At 35.7% G+C, this 21,167-nt stretch overlaps 1 protein-coding gene across 2 annotated transcripts in view; it reads left to right on the forward strand.

Annotated features, from left to right (window-relative positions):
• The first annotated feature begins 141 nt into the window (after positions 1-141).
• The window catches only part of LOC128549605 (mRNA turnover protein 4 homolog), a 28,552-nt gene continuing 7,526 nt past the window's right edge, over positions 142-21,167 (forward strand). The window contains exons 1-5 of one of the 2 annotated variants that reach the window (XM_053526654.1): positions 142-193; positions 14,762-14,820; positions 15,371-15,474; positions 17,052-17,201; positions 19,343-19,571. In XM_053526654.1, the coding sequence (XP_053382629.1) occupies positions 145-193; positions 14,762-14,820; positions 15,371-15,474; positions 17,052-17,201; positions 19,343-19,571 (591 nt within the window). In that variant the 5' untranslated portion in view covers positions 142-144. Of the gene's footprint in view, positions 194-11,110; positions 11,251-14,761; positions 14,821-15,370; positions 15,475-17,051; positions 17,202-19,342; positions 19,572-21,167 lie in introns of those variants that run through there. The other variant, XM_053526655.1, reaches the window with a different exon arrangement.

Here is a 21,167-nt window from a genome sequence, read left to right on the forward strand (position 1 = left end):
TGTACAAACGGCATATTATTTTGTTTAAATTCTCTCTTGGTTAAAATATTTGTTAACGTTGTTTGATAGCTTGAGAAACTTTATTCTTCTATCAGAACTATTTTTTCCCGTAAAAAATAGTGCAAACAGAGTTATCTACTCCTTATGGAGGCGTTCCCCAATATTCCCGGGGAAGACCGTGACGTCATTGTCGGTATGGAAACGGAATTCATTTAATATATATATATATCTTTATTGAAATCAAGGATCTGAAAGGTAGAACAGGTAGATTATTCTGTAACAGGTCCGACTGGATGCCCGATAAGTAATTCCAACAAATAGAGCTCTAGCAGAGCTACTGGAATTTTCTATGACTAGACAGGCTAAAAAAAAGGCTAAAAAATCGATAGAAGCATCTAGGCGTAGCTACCTGTACACAAAATAAGCATCATTCCCAAAAATTGGAAACAGAAAAGTTTAAAAAACTGCAGTTTAAACAGGAGTTTAAACACGGATACCCTATGGTGGACCGACGGTTTTCTTCGTCATTTTGAGACAGATCTAGTTCCGATCTGTTACTCTAGTTTAATACCTCCCCTAAAGGTCCGTTCTTACGAGTTAGACCCCAAAAATCAATTCTGATTGTTACTGGAAGGCTGTTGTCAGGGACAGACTGTTAAAAGATGAGCAAGCGTAGGCCTATTGGGTGCAAAGTTAAAAAGAACTACACTAATAGCCTAACTAAGATTAAAAGCATACATGCAGATTAGATCGATGGTTACAGTTGCCATGGCAGCTTGTCAGAGAATAGAACCAAACTAGGGCTGGACTGTGTAGGGGGAGACCATTCCAGGAACGAATTGTTAGAATGGTATTGAGTATTGAGATTATGGGATCAAGTAATTCAGGTTCCATAAGTTGTGAGATAGTTATGGTCAACTGCAATAAGACTGTAGATCTACTTTATTTAAAATTTAAAAAATATATATACAATAAGAGGCTTTTTATGCGGCGTTGTTCAAGAGATTGCCAGTTGAAATCTTTAAGCATTTGAGTGACGCTGTTTGTTTGACCATAATTGTTACATGTATACGTATTGAGCTTCGTTCAATTTTGTATACATGTGAGGGATTTTTGCTAAGGGTGCCATATAGAAGAATAGTATTCAAGCTGTGGGCGGACATAGGTCTTGTAAGCTGTTTCTTTTGTAACTTTTCTGTTGTTTGTTTTGACATTTCTTTTGATGAATCTACGTGAATTGTTTGCTTTTGATGCTATGGTATCAATATGTTTGACCAACTGAGATCTTTACTTAATTGGTGTGACGCCCAGGTATTTAGCAGCTTCTGTAGTTTTTAGTGCTGTATTATGGAGTGTATAATTGCAGATGATAGTTTTTTCTTTCGAGTAATCCTCAATACCTCACACTTATAAATACGGGTTGAGCTCCATTGACTAGTCCTTTTCCCAGGCTTCTAGGGAATGGAGATCATTTTGTAGGGACTTGAAATCAAGAGAGGATTTAACCGTCAGATATTTATAGTGTCATCTGCAAAAAGTCGTGACTTACTTTTGATGGACTCTGGAAAGAGACAGCTAGGGGCCAATGACTGATCCTTGTGGAACCTCAGTCAGAACAGGACGTTCATCTGAGGTGAAGCCATCCACAAACTACTCTTTGGGATCGGATCGGCGATATATGACCATTCTGTGTCGATTCGCCGTAAAACCCAACTCGCTTACTCTTTGGGGTCGGTCCTTGAGATATGACTTGATCCACTGAGATACTAAAGGGTGGACTCCCACAGTACCGATCGAGCTTAAGTATCAGTTAATGATGGTTAACATTGTCAAAGGCTTTCCTGAAGTCCATTTCGATGACGTCAGTTTGTTGGCCATTCTCAAGATTGTCAAATACCTCTTGTGTGAAATTTTAAGTTGTGTTTCACATCTGTGCTTTGACCTGAAGCCATGTTGATACTGGCTTAAGAGATCATTTCTATCGAAATGGAACAAGCTTTCTGAGACAAGAATATGTTCCATTAAATTATTAAGAGGCAATACATGTTAGGGATATGGACCTATAGTTGCCAGCCTTGGATTTAGGACCTTTCTTGTAGCCGGGTGCAGCGATTGCTCTTTTCCAGTCGTTTGGGACTTGACCTGTTTCAAGAGATAGTTAGAATATCTTTGTAATGAATGGGGGCTATCTAGAGCTTGGTGAAGCTCTTTTAGTAATCTTGGTGAAATTTCATTTTGACCAGAGGCTTTATTTGGATTAAGCCCCATTAGTAACTTGTCCACGCCCCAACAGTTATTAGGATCGTTGGCATCTCTGGTGCTCATTTGATTACATGTATATGATTTTGGGTTAGTCCTACATTGAATATTTAGACCTATACATTCATTTCTTCCAAGGTCCTTGTTCTTACTCCCAAAGTGTTTCCTACTTAAAAAGAACACTTAGATCCATAAACATATCTAAATCTATACTGACGGAACCGTAATGCAAAAGGTGTTAATCGGACACGCTTTGTATCAACGCTTTGGTATTGGTATTTTTTAGTTGAAAATTCAAGCAATAGCACATTCTACAGAGTATTTAAGAAATCTTTTGGTATTGAACGTTATTTATCCAAACTACAACCCTCTTTATTATATAATTTCATTAAATTTAGAACAAAGAATCATCGCTTACCTATTGAAACGGGAAACTGGTCAAGAATACCAATAAATGAAAGAACTTGTAACTCCTGTAGAAACAAAATTGGGGATGAATTTCATTACTTATTCGAATGCGAACAGTTCTCCGATGCCAGAAGACAGTTTATCAAACCATATTTTTATCGACGTCCGAATATGTTTAAATTAGAAAAAATAATGTGTACTAGCAACAAATCAGAATTTTTGAAGCTTTGTAAGTTTGTAAATGTTATCCAACGAATTGCTAGAAATTAGAATGTAATCTCTTCTCCATATTTACAGATTATTCTTTTCTTTAATATGAATTGTGCATATCATACGTTTAATATTAATTGTTTATAACTAATATACTGTACCTTGATGTTTTTATATATGGTAGCCTCGTAATAGATCATATTGTCTATTGTAAATTCCTCATATTTGCATGTGTGTACATGTATTGAGAGAATAAAAGAGATGTTCTGTTCTGTTCTGTTCTGTTCTGTTCGGTATGATTACCGTATCAACCTTTCCGGCACACTATGTTAACCCTAACCCGAACCTTTAGTCAGTGTATTGTATCTGCCGAAGAGGTTGATACTTTTTGTCTGAAAAAATTGACAAAAGATTTCCGTTCGTGCTGCTTCGTTAGGAATGTCGTCTGTCGGTAATTTTTCTAGCATACAAGTAGTAGGTCTAAATGGTTCACAATTGCAACGGGTCAAACTAGGTCTTTGCCAGTTACTAACAAAGTTTATTAATCATCTTCATGTCTTTGAATTGTAGGGGATTGTATGGTAAAATCTATTTTTGTTTAGACAATAATGCCAATGGGTTTTGTTTTATTCTGTAAAGTCTAGCCGTTTTTCGTAAAGTTTTCTAAAAATAAACGGAATTGTGAAATGGAAGTTGGAAAATCACAGGTACCCTGCGGCTTGACATGTAGCCGCCTTGTTGACTACCCGTCTTGATTTGACCGTTATTTCGCATATTTAAAATTCTTTTCATTTATAGTTACCAATTAACCGACATATTTCGATTAAAATGCTTCTTAAAAATATCCATAATTTGCCGATCATTAATTAATATTATCAATATGAGAAATAACGATCAAATCACGGCGGGTAGTTACCAAGACGGCTACATCTCCAACCGCAGGGTACTTATGGGGAAAATGACAACTTTCTCCCATGAAAGCATGCCTCGTTAACATAAAATGGAGATTGAATTTCAAGCACGATACCATTGGCTATTCTTGCTAACGGTTACCTGCTTGAAATTTCCCTAGAATAGACATGTTCTTTTTTCAAAGTCATAATTATTTAAATTACAGTAAATTTGCTGGGTTTTTTTAAATGCCATTATTAGATATCTTAGGTTCTGTGTTTGTAAATTATTTTATTCATGAATATCAACGTAAAATCAGAAAAAAAATCAGCTATTACAAAGTAACAAAATGGTATTTAATCACCAAAGGCGACCGCAGGCTGTAGTTCCTCGGTAAAGGTAATTTGATCGTTTTTTTCTGTTTATGAAGCGTTAATTATTCTCGGTTTCTTGCGGCCTGACATTCTGAAAATAGATGTCTGTGCATGCGCCGAGGTTAGTTTTGTGCTTAAATCGTGGACGACAGTTAATGGTTTCGCGGTATCTCCCATCGAAATCTTTGAAAGTATGCCAATTTTCACTGCTTCAATATTGAAAACAAAATTATTTGACCACGAACAAGTGGAACGGTTTTTTTTTCTTCTGTACAACCACACATGATTTTTTTTGTATTTTCTATCTAAATAAAAGCCATATATTTTGTTTGCAGATTCTAGTGCGACTATTACTGACGATAAGCTCTTCTTACAGATCTATTTTATGTTGTTAGTGTTTAGCGCTGTGAATCAAAGTCGATTGTAAAAGCTCATAAGAGCTTATGTTGCTTGTTGTAGCCTCACTGACTGAAAATAAATTCTATCTTATGAAAATTATCTGTTATCTGTTAAATGTTACTTTCAAGGTTTGTTTCAACATGATACTTTTAATACGCCTTAACTTACTTGGTATACGTCTGTTGTAAACGGGGATCAAATGACATAGAGGATAATTGTTGGTTTCGGTGTAATATCACGTTATAATTTCACCGAGTGGGCACCAGAAGTGATATTTTCACGAGTGGCGCAGCCACGAGTGAAAATAACAACTTTTGGTGTTCACGAGTGAAATTACCGTGATATTACATCGATACCAACAATTTTTCTGTTTATTTTATGTCTAAAACTCTACTTTTGTTGTGTTTATTTCAATAAAATGTCGAAATTTGCGGGAAATTTTATCAGGAAGCATCGCAAAGATGACGTCATTTTAACGACGTCATCGTCATATTGTTTCCGGCTTTCAGTACGCTCGGTAAACTTTTTGACATTAATCCGGGTATCAGATTTGATAATTTTCACTGAGTGGCCAGTGAGTTTATCAGGATATAATTCACCGTTATATTTCGATAAACCACCGAAAAACATAAAATAAATGTTATTCATTCATGCTACTTTCTTTAGAAATCTTTAAAATATTTTGCATGAATTGATTGCAAGATCCTGGAACAGATATCGTAGAACTACTTCCCCGCTACTAACTGATTCGAATGAAATCAGTTAACGGATGCGAACGTGAGGTTACTGACCTTTCAGCACACTTCCTGCAATGTCCACACGGCCTTCTTTGCCTCTTCGTTACATATGATTAGATTAATTGTCAGGAAAGTTAATTGCATGGAGCAAAGACTGGAGCACATTTTGCGAGCTAGCTGGCGTTCTTAGCAAAAAATATAGAAACGACTGTATAATGTATAATACTCTTCTAAAAATTAAAACAAATAAAAAATTAAATTTTGAATAAAAAAAGAAAAGAAAAAGAAAACACACGCTAGATCTGCATTTTTATTCAGGGTCAAACTTTACTAAACCGATTCCTCAAAGTGAGTGCGGTTTTGACACATTAAAATACAATGATCCTGTTTTGAATAAACGGTCGGAACTCATGTGGAACTGAATTAAAGTATTCTACATGTTCTGCTCTTTTGAATTCCCATTCGAGCATCCCCATATTTGACAGTATCGTTAAGAATGTTACAAACATCTACATAAACTATCTGATAAAATTCCGAATCGAGTATTATCATTTCAAGGTTTCAAATATAAAATGAAGCTGGATTCCGTAACGGCAATTCCTCACTGTCTTCCACTTGAATATCGGTGAAAGCCTACATAAGGAATAGATAACTCTGTTGTACTCTTCTTACGGAAAAATAGTTCTTATTTAAAGAATAATGTTTATTATGCTATCCAAGAGCGTTAATAATAGTTCTAACCAAGAGAGGATTATGTCGTTTTTCCTAATTTTTGGCAAATAAATTCCTAATCTAATAGGAAAGTATTAGTTATCTGCCGTTGAATGGGCACTAATAGGAAAGTATTAGTTATCTGCCGTTGAATGGGCACTAATAGGAAAGTATTAGTTATCTGCCGTTGAATGTTCACATGTTGGCCCGCTTTTGAAAATGTTTCTTTGGTGACCGTTTACGATGATTTTTCCAGTTATTCCGATTTGCCAGGAAACAAACAAACAATCATTGCTACGAGAACTTAAATTTCCAGACAACATCTCTTTAGGAATAATTTTACAGAGACCATCTACGTATGAGAATTCATATTATTTGTATATTGGACCATTGTTAAGCAAGGTCACTGTAGAACGTAAAATGAAATATATACCCAAATAGAAAATATGCAATACATCATGTCCCATCGCTGTTTCTACCCTACACGTCAAAGCAGAGAACTATACATTTCCTTGATGACAACGAAAATACTAGAAGGTGTTTTTGTCACAAAAACATATGTCTCCCCTTTATGTATACCTTTAGCTCTGGCGACCATTTTGTGCAGCGAAGCGGAACGTGTCTGCGATATACACAACTAGGCTTGGTACTGATCACTTCTGTGACGTTTCGTCGAAATCCAGCTAGCAGTTTGACCTGTGAAAGCTGGAGAAGATTTTTCTATTTTTAGCTCTGGGTGACCATTTTATGCAGCGAAGCGGAACGTGCCAGCGATATGCACAACTGGGTTGGTACTGATTACTCCTGTGAAGTTTCGTCGAAATCCAGCCAGAAGTTTGACCTGTGAAGGCCGAACAAGAATTTTCTATTTTTAGCTCTGGGGCCATTTTATGCAGCGAAGCAGAATGTGCCGGCGATATGCACAACTAAGTTTTGTACTGATCACTCCTGTCATGTTTCGTCAAAATCCAGCCAGCAGTTTGACCTGTGAAAGCCGGACACGCTTAATGCTGACGGACGGACGTTAGGACAATATGTCTCCCCCATAATTAAATGCTCACAACTATGCACTTTCGGTTAAAATATTATATATACATGTATATTAATTTTTGAAAAATATATGGACATTTACATGCATTTCAAAGCTTTTTAACTTCATGCCTATTTTCCGGAAGAAAACGTTCTGTCTCATTTAGACTTGCACCAGTCGTTAGAGTCCTCCAAAATAAATATCTCTGTCATTTAATCCTCTCACATAGCACTTCCTGAGAAAGAAATACAATATCTTTTATCTCTGACTCTGGGCAAATGCAAACTGAACTAGGCGGCTTTTAGCCCAGCTAGTAATTACCATCTCATTAGAGATCATTGCAAATGTGTTTATGATGTAACATAACCCCTGGTTGACTCCAGTGCCATAGATCATAGAATCCTAAATGGCTTTCAAAGTCTGTATATTGAAGTGCTTGCCAATACATACTTTTTATTACCAGCTGAATAGGAGAGGTGTTAATCAACTTTACTTTGATAAACTTTAATAAATGTATAATCTGTAAAATGTAAATAAAGTAGACATGAGTAATCCTAAGCATGTTATATAAAGGGTGTAATTATTTAAAACAAGAAAATATTTATAGTTTATTGTTATGTTAAATCATGTTGTAGATGCAGTTACAGTAATATCCTGTAACATAGTTAATACTTGACCTGTACGTAGAAAAAAGATTGATGATAACACCAACCAAATATTGATCATTAATAGGAGAAAGTTTCTTAATGAAATCACACAATCGATCAAAACAATAACTGGCGGTCATTATATTTGGTCACTTTCATAAAATAACTGAATCATACTTTTGCACTGTCATAATAATTTCAAGAGAGGTCGCTATGTTCGAATGGTAAAGGTCGCTGACTTCTAATCACTGGTCTTTCGAAACCTCACATGAGGCGTTTGAATTCTTCACGGGGGTAACCGTTATGGTGGCTTATGGAATGCCTGTGGGTGTCTGGCCATGCCTGAAACAATACCTGTAGGTGCACCTGGGGTCTTCCTCTACCATTAAATGTCGCCATATGACTTAACTGTGACAGTGTGACTCTACCACCATCCCACACCCCAAGAAATAAAGAAGTGTTTCAAAAATATCTAATTAAAACAATCCTAAGCTATTAATTAATTCAACTTTCAAATTCAAAATTTATATCAATGAAGTCTGTGTGAGACATTGAAAGAAGGGAGATGTCTAATTATTTACAAACATATAATCTATTAGATATCATGAAATTAAAATGAAATTTTACATGTTCCGTCAATTATTATATTTCTAATGTTTTCATAAATTGCATCTTAGGGTATCCAAAACACGTGCATGTTTAGATTGATCACAAAAAGTTTATATTATTAGTATTTTCATCAAATACATCTTAGGGTATCCAAAACATGTACGTGTTTAAATTGTCCACAGAAGTGGTTATGCTGTACTATTTATTTGAGATTTTAAATTGCACAGAATGTCTGGCTACAAAGATTGTGTCACTATCACAAACCAGAAAATAAATTGATAGTATGAAAATTAACGTGTGCTTTTGTCAATCAATTTAATTACATGTAATCGTTAGTAGTATATTTTGCAACTGTAATCCTTGAGTAGTTTTATTTTTTCACCAGATGATAAAGGCAGGTGTTGTTAAGGTATCCGATCCACAAATAGGTAACATTTCGATGCCTGGAAACCCCATATTTTAGGTATCATTTGAAAGAGTTGTGTCTGCTGAACAAGAATTAGGAAATAAGATGACCATAAACAATAAGCAAGAATTATTACAGACATCTTTTTGACTGCGAAATGATAAATCTTACACAGTAATTTTGTGTTGAGATATCATTGAAGACTATAAAGTAAAAAAAAACAAAACAAACAGTAACATAGTGTTGTCGTGTATTTTTTTTTGTATGGACAATACACCTTCAAATGATTCAAAAATATATGAGCTTACCAGGCATCAATATTTGATATATCTTAATAACATTGTTATATAGAACTTGCTTATTTGTTGATCCTGTTACTATATAAATCTCTAGTACGCCCACATCTAGAGTATGCCTCGGCCATCTGGACTCCTAAATACAAAAAAAAAGATGCGATAGTAATAGAAAATGTCCAGGGAAGAGCAACAAGAGCGCTGCAGAGTCTCAGTGGACTAGATTACAGTCAGAGACTTAAACATCTGGGCTTACCGACTCTTGAATACAGGAGAGATAGAGCAGACCTCATAGAGGTTTACAAACTCATAAATGAGTTAGATATAACAGCAAAAAGTCTCTTGAAATTTAGTCACAATGTTGTAACTAGGGGGGAATAACCGAAAACTGCAAAAGGACTATGCTAAACATAAAACCAGGATCAGTGCATTTAGTCATAGAGTGGTTAGAAACTGGAACAGCCTTCCAAATAAGGAAATAGAGACACCAACAATAGACTCCTTCAAAGCAAAACTGAACAAACACTGGTCAGGAGACAGCAAGTTTCAAGCCAAATGTTACACCCCCTATGCAAGAATACAAGGAAATAACTACATCAAGAGAAAATGATTATATGTGATTTTGTGCAGGAATTGCTCTGCCGAAAAGTACAGCAATAGAAATATTTTAATAGTTAAAACGTACAGTTGAGGTTGTGCAGGAATTTTTCTGCCAGTATCAAAATATCATTTCAGGAATGAAATAGTGAACAACCATCTGTTGTGCAGGAATTGTTCTGCCGACAGAAAGGACAGAATATTAGATAGATGTTGGTAGAAATAATGGCTATACTATGAGTAAAAATATGTGGAGACAGTGCAATGTAAATACAAGCAAAGAAAACTAGAAAGACTAATTAAAAAAAAAATGACTACTAAAACTTAGTAAAAGAAAAAAGAAACTAACAAAATTAAAAGATTTTGGGTGCCATGGTATCAGAATACCTATAATAAGGAAGACTAACATTGAATGCAACGAAAAAGAAATTATTAACTAATCTAAAAAAAATAATGTACCAATATAGATAAATCGAAAACACTAAAGGGCCTAAGATGCTGTAGCTTAACACCAGAGAATGGAGTTCTGGGGCCGTATTCATAAAGCATCTTAAGTATAAGTTTTGACTTAAGTTGAAAATTTTACTTAAGTTTGTGGTGAATTCAGCTTAAGTCTAAGTAAAAACTTAAGTCCTATTCAAAAAGCAGCTTAAACTTAAGATACGTAAGAAATGACTTAAGTCAGAAAACAAAATGGCGCCGTGAATACGATTAAAGTGTTGTTTTTCAGATAAAAGCACTTTAAACATAATTGTACATGTTGTATCTGTCTGAAATTAATGTTGTTTTTTTTTAAATGTTTTCGTCCACAATAAAAGCCAAAAATTACTTATTAAGTTGTTTTATGAATAACAAATATACTTCAGTAAAACAAATTTTTTAACTAAGTAATACTTAAGTAAATAATCAATTTCTTACACTTATACTTAAGATGCTTTATGAATACGACCCCTGGTCTCGATTTCTACATGGACTACATGGAATACCTTAACGGCAACCTTGATCCTATGCATCAATATAAAATTGTTTTGAAAAAGTACTCTCCATTTATAAAGATTTCATAAAGTCTTACTAGCGATTTCAAAAACAGTTCTAATGAAATATTTTTAAAAAAGCATTTTGAAGGACATGAATGTTAAAAAAAGTTTAACATCAGCTATTCAGCAACTGTAATAATGATCGAACATACTTTTATAATGTGGTAAAGGCTTTACTTTCTTTCATTTCTAAAGAAATATCAAACATCTGGTACAGCTAATTTGAAATAGTTCATTAATCTTGTTGCAGTCACTTGAGGGGGGCTATTGACTTATGGTACTATAATCACTCTTCCAGAAGTTATATAACCTCGGAATCGCATTTAATAAGTCTGTTGAGATGAGCATATGGAGCAAAGGGTTTTCATAGAAATTATCAGTGTCATTATGAAGAAGGAAATAAACTTTATTACAGATTAATTGATCTCAATAGACTTTGTTAGTCTATGTTTCTTTTTGTTATTTGTTCCGTCCGTAGGCACGATTTGTCAGTAACTCGTTCCGTTATTACACAGTCTTTGACAAACTTCCTGTTCCGCCGGAACCACATGTTATTTATCACAAATAAAAACAAAAGTATATTTGATAGAAAGGGTTACTAAAAACCAGTGAAAATGCCAAAATCTAAAAGAGATAAACGAGGTATGTTATACCGACATAAACAACAATTTCCAATTATTGTAATTAGTAAAATGCGACATTCATTTGAAGTGTTATAGTAGCCGGATTGCCACAAACAAAATTTGATAAGAATAAGTGCATGGAATGATTTGTGTACAAAGAATGAATGTTCTAATGTTTTCATCGATCAAAACAGATTAATTTCATTCACAAACTGGCTCAAGGAGACTTGGGAATTTCCAAACTGGGTGATAACTGGAGTGGAAATAGGAAGTGTTTGTCGGCACAATGGTCGTGCTGATTATTTTTATATTGGAAGTGGCTAGGGGTCCCAAGCTCTAGACAAACCGTACAGGGCAGGCTAGAGGTCCGGTAATCAATATGAATGCTGAGAACGGTATTTACAAAGAGCTAGGAGACTATATTTTATCTTTAAAAAACAGGAGATGATTTCAAAAATATGTTTTCATATTTTCTCGTTTTAAATGGTAGGTCACAGATAACAGGAGTATTAATAATTCTTTAATCCCAGGGAAAACACGACCGCGAATTCGACAATTAATTAATAGCAATTTGTACGCCGTAATCAGAAGCTTTTATTGTTTTTCTCGGGACTGATGACTTAATTTTTTCTTTAGTACCATAATAATTCTATTTATAGCCCATGCTCTAATAAACGCCCAGTCCTGACTTTTTGTAAAAAAAACGGCCTTTTTTTAGAAAAAAATAAAAAATACGATGTTATCTAATAAGCGCCCAACCTATGAATCTTAGAAAATAATCCTACCTTTATCAGTTAAACAGCGAGTTTTCTTATTTCCCTTCTGATGTAAGATCGTACATCACTTTTCTTGTCTTTAATTCCAAATATTTTATATGAACACGATACTTTTCAGGTTCAAATATGCATGTCGGTATAGTTCCGAAAGGATGATTATTTTTATGAACATAACCTTTTATGGCTGCTTTAACTGAAACGAACACACATGCCACTATATCTTATATACATGTAATGTGTATTGACCTAGTGACATGTGTTAATGCAAAGGCGCGCGCTTTTCGTAATTACGTCACGTCATAGTCTGGCATTTCGAGACAGGGGTTCCGTAAGGGAAATTTAATCAATACTGGATTCAAGGCGCTTTGATCTAAAACAATAGGGTGCTGTTTGAATTTGCTTGAAATTGACAGAATCACGAACAAAAATACTTAATACTATATTTATGACAGAATAAATTAAATTTAATCATGTATTTTGTGAGTTTAGCTTGGCCGGTTATAGTACCGATCTAGTATGGCCGTTATCGATTTTTGTATGACTGTCACATCATTACTTTCTTACAGTCACCTATATGTTCGAAAATAAATATTGCATCAAGATTTTGAATGTTTGCTGGTTATTTGTCTCTAATATTCGCCCATCCCTAACTTTTGAGCCAACCATGTTTCTAATAAATGCCCGGGCTATAAATAGAATTATTACGGTATTTAAGACATGGATTGTGCTCATGAACTGTTGAATTCGTTTTACTGCATAAAGTTTATTATCTTTATTCATCAGTCCCGAGATAAACAAGAAAAAACAATAAAAGCTTCCCATTACGGCATACAAATTACGATTAATTATTTGTCTAATTTGCAAAATTTTGAATATTTCTGTTTCCTGTGACTTACAAAAATACCATATATTTAAAACAATAAGAAACTTTTGAAATCATCTCCCGCTTTTAAAGGTAAAATATATAAACTATTCATATTGATTACCGGACCTCTAGCCTGCCCTGTACGTGTTGTCTAGAGGTCCTGTTACCGTACCCCTAGCCACTGCCTTTCATATTGGAAGTGTCTAGGGGTACGAATCTGTACCTCCAGACTCTTATTCTAGATGTATGGTTCCTATAAGTGGTTGTCAAGGGTAACGGGCCTCCAGATGTTTTGTGTTGTTTACATTGATTATTTTGTTGGAAATAAACTATCATTAGTATCAAGTAAGATTTAACTAATATTCACTGAAAACTTAAATCTAAATGGTTCACAGGCAGACACCAGCATTCACCCGATTGTTTATATTTACCTGCAAAAGTTAGTAACCAAGGAACACCAAAAAAATCACGAGGAATCAAACTGACACAAATAGATTAGACAAAATAATGTTGAATTACATTGTGACAAAGTATTTTAATAATAAATGAGTATTTGTGTTTTCTGCACATTCGCTGACCATTACCATAATGAAGGATAATCATGAAACTTGGGTCAAATGATTACCTCATCAAGATGATGTGCAAAATTCATGAGTCAGCCATGTCAGCTCAAGGTCAAGGTCACAAAATAAGGTCAAAGGTTTGAGCCTTCCATTTTGTGTCCGCTCTGTATCTCCTAAACCCCATGAAGGATTTTCATGAAACTTGGGTCAAATATTCACCTCATCAAGACAATGTGCAGAACTCATGAGTCAGCTATGTCGGCTCAAGATCAAGGTCACAACTCTGGGTCAAATGTTTGAGCCTTCCATTTCTTGTCCGCTCTGTATCTCCTAATCCCCTTGAAGGAATTTCAAGAAACTTTGGTCAAATGATCACCTCATCAAGACGATGTGCAGAACTCACGGGTCAGCTATGTCGGCTTAAGTTCAAGGTCACAACTTGGGTCAAATGTTTGAGCCTTGTGGTCGCTCTGTATCTCCTAAACCCCTTGAAGGGTTTTCATGAAACTTGGGTCAATTGATCACCTCATCAAGACGATGTGCAGAACTCATGAGTCAGCCATGTTGGCTCAAGGTCAAGGTGACAACTCAAGGTCAAAAGTTTGAGCCTTCCATTTTATGTCTGCTCTGTATCTCCTAAACCCCTTGAAGGATTTTATATGACTTGGCTGTAATATTCCCCTTATCAAGACAATGTGCAGAATTCAAAATTCACCCCTGCCAGCTTAAGGTCAAGGTCACAACTTTTATGTTTAATGGTTCCACCCAATACCATAAACACTTTCAGACTGCCTTGTTCAAGCTTTTGACTTGAAACTTGGCATATTGGTAGTTTGCGATGAGACAATGTGCATTATGCAACAATCCACATTACCACCCCACATCCCACTCCTAAACACACACACCGTTGAAAGATTCTTGTGCCATAGTATTCCAGCACTGCCATTACACAAAAACCCTCCTGCCCTTATTACCACCCACTGCCACATCAACACTTCCTTGCCATGCTCCACACTCCTACACCCCCCCCAAAAGATCTTTAGCCTTTAGCCTGCTGGCGGCAAGTGATTCTGCCTTTGCGACCAGTGCAGACCAAGATCGGCCTGCCAAGATGGACCAGTTCATTTTAGAAATTTAGCAGGATAAAGGTTAAAATTCACTTCCTCCTCCTCAGATATAAAACTTCAGGCATGTATTATTCAGCTTTGCAGAGCTCTTGTTTGTTATTTATTACTATAACATTTTTGTTTTTCAGCAGCTTTGTTGCATAGCATCATAATGTTTCTTGTTATACAGTTCTCAAGTTTTCCTTGAAATCTATTTTAGTTTCACTGACACAGACCAGAAAGAAAGGACTGGAACTGAAACAGAAACTGATAGAAGATGTAAGATATTCTTTTTATACAGTGCTGTCATCATCTGTCATGATTCTGATGTCTTAACGCTTACCATGCTGGACATGATTGATTCTGCCTTTGCACGTTTGTGCAGATCTGATCATGATCATGATCTGCATTGTTCGCCATTCAGTCAGTATCTTTTTGGTATGCACCCCTTTTACAGTTAATGGTACTGTCCAAACTGAAAGAAGAAATTAAGCAGGGTAGAATTATTCAACCTTTCTTTTCTTCTCTGGTAAATGGACCCTTTCTAAATGTGCCTAAAACTACCAATTTTCCCAGTTCTGCATACAGGTGAGAATATGTGTTTACATGATTTCATTGAGCGTGGGAGATCACAAGCCTTGTTCAATCCCTGGCTGCAATAAAACAGAGATTTAAAAGAAAATGGTACTCTTAGGTAGTGTTTGTCATTTGATCACATGCAGTCAATGTTAAGTAATTTTTTTCTTTCATCTTTATTTTTGAAATAAGATTTATGTTAATGACATTTCAGTTCTTGGTCCCAGCTAAAGGAATTCCTCTTGTTTTTCAGATACGTGAAAATGTGGACAGATATGCCAGAATTTTCCTCTTTTCAGTACACAACATGAGGAACACACATTTAAAAGATGTCCGACAAGATTGGAAACACAGCAGGTTATTGATTCAGATCTTTACATGATTGTAAATGTAACATTCTAAAAATGGGTTTTAGTTCTTCAAAAACTTATATAATTATTACTTGTCTTAAGTCTCATCTTTCCATCCATCGTAAGCTTTTACAAATACATTTTACTCCAATTTGTACTTAAACTTTACCAGATTATTACTTAGGTGGTCTTCGTTAAAGTTCATAGAAATGGAGCTAGTACTTGCAAAACTCCTGTTGCTATGGCAACAGAAAGGAAGAATTTCCTATCTGAAACAGTTATAACTTAGATATTTGGTATGTGGTGTAATCAATACAAATCATAACCAATGAAATTGGTTCAGCTGAGCCCATTTTATTGACTTTTACATGAAAAACTTCTAAAACCTTCTTCTATGAAACCTCAGTATTTGGAGTGTAGATATTTGGCATGTAGCAGCAAGTAATTTAATAGACTTTACCGAAACAAAACAATACCAGAAAAGCAATGAAGCTAGGAAGGTCAGAAAAGCATGAGGCCATCATGGACCACTTGTTCAACCTTTAGCCTTCTGGCGGCAAGTGATTCTACATTTGCGACAAGTGCAGACCAAGATCAGCAGATCAGCAAATCAAACCCCAAATAAAAGAGTCAAAGAGGTTGCATATAAAACCTATGTTAGACCCCAGTTAAGAGTACTGTTCCACCATATGGTATCCATGGCAAAAATACCTAACCCATAAAATTGAGCAAGTTCAAAGATCTGCAGCAAGATATCATGTCTAATGACTACAATTACACCAGTAGTGTCTCCAAAATGATAAATGAACTAAACTGGCAAACCCTAGAACAATGCCGTAAGATCAGCTCAGTTACTATGTTATACAAGATCCAACAACACCTTGTTTTTGTTGACCACAGTCACCTTAGACCTACTAGAAACTTAAACTACTTGATACCGTATTCAAAGACACATTATCATGCAAACTCCTTTTTTCCCAGAAGCATACGTCTGTGGAACAGTCTCCCTGTGTCTTTGCAAGCTAGTCCCAACTTAGAAGTATTTGTTGGGCAGCTAACACACTTCTATCAGTTCTAATTCAACTTCCTGCTTTTACTTTTTAACCTGACCTGTAAAATAGTTCTTTTACTAACTTTATCTTTGAGATGCACATAATCTCTGTATTCTTATATTTTTAACAGCTATCCCTGACAAAGCACCTGCTAGTTATAATCGATAACGATTGTTAAGCAGTATAACATAGACATAGATAGACTGTTTGCTATTCAGTCAGTATCTTTGTGGTAAGCACCCCTTTTAACAGTTAATGGTACCGTACTGTCCAAATTGAAAGATGGACAAGCTCATTACAGAAATTTAGCAGGATAAGGGTTAAAATGGTAGTGTTTGCTGCAGAAACAGCATACTATATAAGTTGAGGAGTGAATGGCGACCTCTTGCTAAGGGCTTGACTGGGAATAAGTTTTTCTGTCCATTTCAAGCAGGGCCTTTTGTCGCCAACCAAATTTAAGTGAAAAATTGTTTTAACTTTTTGAGGCGGTGTTTGTAATGATTGTAAAGTTTGTTGTGTTTTCTGTTTTCAGATTTTACTTTGGGAAGAATAAAGTTATGTCCCTTGCATTAGGAAGAACACATACAGACGAGTACCGAGACAACTTACATGAAATTAGTAAAAATTTAAAAGGACAAACAGGGCTGCTTTTTACTAATAAAACTAAAGATGATGTTATAGAGTGAGTATGGATGGCATTTAGGATTAAATCTTTTTATGTACATGTATTTTTTGAAAACGGCAGATTATCCTTTTGATTCCGTGCTTTTGGTGTTCATCTAAAAGTTGTCAGCTGTGGGACTGGAACATTTAGAAATTTAACAGTACCTCAAGTAGCACTGCTTCAGCACTTTACAAAAGATATTTTACCCCAAAAAGTGAGGCATATGTAGTTAGTAATCAAACTTCCATTGGTTTGTCTTTCCCTCTAAAACACTGTGTCTAGCTTATAACTTAACAACACTTGAGGGAATTCCGATGAAAAACAGTGCAGTGTAAAGCAAGAGGTTTGCTATGCAGAAGAATAAATGAGGTCAGTATCTTGAAGGTCAAAGTCACATGCACCTCACAAATTACATCTCTTGCTTGCATTCTGAATTTCATTTATAGATGTCTATATAGCGCAGTATTTTTATCTTGTGGGGACGGATTACAGCACTGCTAGGGCTGTCATCGATAGAAACGATATCGATGTATCAACGATTTTTTTTTGTCGATCGATTATCGATTCCCATTTTCAAAAATCGATATTTTACAGGGAGAAAAAACTACCCAAATAAACACTCAGACCCTAAAAAACAACTTAAGTTCACAAAGTTGTAAATTTGGATGAATGCAAAAAAGGAGTGAAGGCAAAATAAAAATGAAAGATGTTATTAATTTTTATGTATTTCTTTTATTTCTTAAATACAAATACAACACAATCAAACAGAAATATGGAAAGTAGGCAATAAAACTTAAAATAGCATTTACAGGAAGGTATATAGTATTATATGAACAAATAGGTCGTTAATCTAACTTAATAATCAGTATATCGATGTATCGTCGATATTTGTCTCCTGATATATCGGTATCGTCGATACGCCTAAGACCCAATCAATGACAGCCCTAAGCACTGCTGATAAATAACCTCCGACAGTGCGATATGCAACATTACTTAGTATTTAACATGTTGCATATTTCCCTGTCGATGCGACATTACTTAGTATTTAACAGCCCGCCCGTTTAGCTCAGTAGGGAGAGCGCAGATCTACACATGTGGGGTTGTGAGTTCGATCCTTTGGCGGGGCATATGTTCTCCGTGACGATTTGATAGAAGACATTGTGTCTGAAATCATTCGTCCTCCACCTCAGATTCATGTGGGGAAGTTGGCAGTTACTTGCAGAGAACAGGTTTGTACTGGTACAGAATCCAGGAACACTGGTTAGGTTAACTGCCTGCCATTACATAACTGAAATACTGTTGAAAAATGGCGTTAAACCAAAAAAAAAAAACAAACAAAAAAACAATAGTATTTAACAGGCTAATTTGTATAATGATTAAGAAAATTTCACTGTACATTAGAAATATAGGGAGTGTCTCTCTTTGATTTATTACATTGTGTTACTGTTTTATAAGAATGTTTACTTATACAACAAACTTTTGCTATAGACTTAATAATGAGACTGTTGTAAAACAGCAGTATTTCGTATTTTTCCATCGACAGTCTGTCCTGTCTATTATTGTTTGCAGCTTGACAGTAACATTTATGAATTATATTTGGCTAACAACAATTATGGGACTACTTAAGTTTGTAAATATACTGCCCAGCTTGAAATGTGTGAATAATAGTATTTGACAGTAAACATAATAAACCTTTTGAATGATTGAATCATTTGCAGTGTTCCTAAACCCCTGAGTACCGGTAGTTGTTTTTGTTCGGGTTTAAAGTTACACCGACACAATTATTGTAGGTTATATGGTGACTTTTCGGCTTTTGAAGGTGGAGGAAGACCCTAGGTGCTCCTCCGTGCAAAATTTTATCTTGAGCGGGCATCTGTTTAGAACCACCGACCTTTTGTTAGTCAGCTGGATAGCTTTTTCACATGAAAAATTCAACACTCCGAGCGAGGCTCGAACCCACATCGGTGAAGGGCAAGTGATTTGAAGTCAGCATCAGTAACCACTCGGCCATGAAGACTGGGAAATAACCTGTAAAGACCACTTTTAAGTAGAGACTTCTTCTTAGCTCTCCAACATGTAACCTGTATTTACATCTTTGGCTGGACCTTACTATAACGCCGGTACATGTATTATTGTCGGGTCTTTCTTCTGTATTTTAGATACTTCAAGAATTTCCGTGTGAGTGATTATGCGAGAGCTGGAGCGGTGGCCACACAAACAGTTATATTAGAAGAAGGCCCCTTGCCAGAATTTTCACATTCTATGGAGCCTCAGTTACGGCAGTTAGGTCTGCCAACCTCACTGAAAAAAGGGGTGATAACTCTAAACAAAGAATACACAGTTTGTAATCTGGATCAGACACTTACGCCAGAGCAGGCCAGAATATTGGTATGTTACGTTTAATACTGTGAATTTTTGTGAAATCACTTGTTTTTGGGGGGGGGGGGCGTAGAATTTAATGGTTTCTGCAAAACTGGCTATTAACATGGTAACATGAATATTTAGATTTTAACTGAGAAATGAATAATAAACTCGAATTGTATTTGTTTGTTGTCATTGAATTTAATAGATTGGCAATTTGGCATAAACATGGAATCCACAAAAATAAGTCCCCCATCACTATTAATGATTTCTCCCCATCACTATTAATGGTTTCTCCCCGATCAATTTTAATGATTATTCCCCCATCACTATTAATGATTTTTCCCCCCTCAATATTAATGATTTCTCCTCCATCACTAGTGGTTGAACATATTTATTTTACATCTATTATTGAGAATACAATAATGTCTGCACTATAAAATTACTACTCTAGTGTTCAATTTTTGCCCCATTATTTGAAGAATAGCAAGAGCAATGCTACGTATGTTGGTGTCAGCGTCTCACCTTGGTTTTAGTTTTGTGAAGTTTGTATCTTGGTAACAGCTTGCATGTATTGGAATGAAACTTTACACAAAGCTTTATAGACATCAAGCCTACTGGAATAATCAAGTTGGATAACTTTTGCTTGAATTTGGTACAATTGTGGACCTTTTTTTGGTTTGTAGATTAGGGCTGTCCGGGCGGATGGGAGGGCGGGCAGATGAGAGGGTGGGCGGATGGATGGGAATAATGAGTCAAATGTTAACCTTTTTGTGAACCTTTTTGTTCATTTAATATCTGGACAAGTATTTCACCTAGGACTTTGAAACTTCATAGGTGTGTTGGTTTTGATGTGTACATGACCCCCAATTGATTTCGGGGTCACCAGGTCAAAGGTCAAGGTCACATGGATCTGAACATTGAAAATATTTTCCACTCAATATCTGGACAAGTATTTCACCTAGGACCTTGAAACTTCTTACGTATGTTGGTCTTGATGTGTACATGACCCCTATTGATTTTGGGGTCACTGGGTCAAAGGTCAAGGTCACAGGGACCTGAACATTGAAACTTGTTTCCACTCAATATCTGGACAAGAATTTCACCTAGGACCTTAAAACTTCATATGTATGTTGGTCTTGATGTGTACATGATACAAACTGTGGCCTTTTTAGCTCACATGTCACAAAGTGACAGTGTGAGCTTTTGTGATCGTGCAGCGTCCGTCGTCCGTCGTCCGTCCGTCCGTGCGTCCGTCCGTGCGTAAACTTTTGCTTGTGACCTCTCTAGAGGTCACATTTTTCATGGGATCTTTATGAAAATTGGTCAGAATGTTCATCTTGATGATATCTAGGTCAAGTTCGAAACTGGGTCACGTGCGGTCAAAAACTAGGTCAGTAGGTCTAAAAATAGAAAAACCTTGTGACCTCTCTAGAGGCCATATTTTTCATAAGATCTTCATGAAAATTGGTCAGAATGTTCACCTTGATGATATCTAGATCAGGTTTGAAACTGGGTCACGTGCCATCAAAAACTAGGTCAGTAGGTCAAATAATAGAAAAACCTTGTGACCTCTCTAGAGGCCATATTTTTCATGGGATCTGTATGAAAGTTGGTCTGAAT

This window comes from Mercenaria mercenaria, chromosome 16, assembly GCF_021730395.1.
Source record: "Mercenaria mercenaria strain notata chromosome 16, MADL_Memer_1, whole genome shotgun sequence".
NCBI classification, from domain to species: Eukaryota; Metazoa; Mollusca; class Bivalvia; order Venerida; family Veneridae; genus Mercenaria; species Mercenaria mercenaria.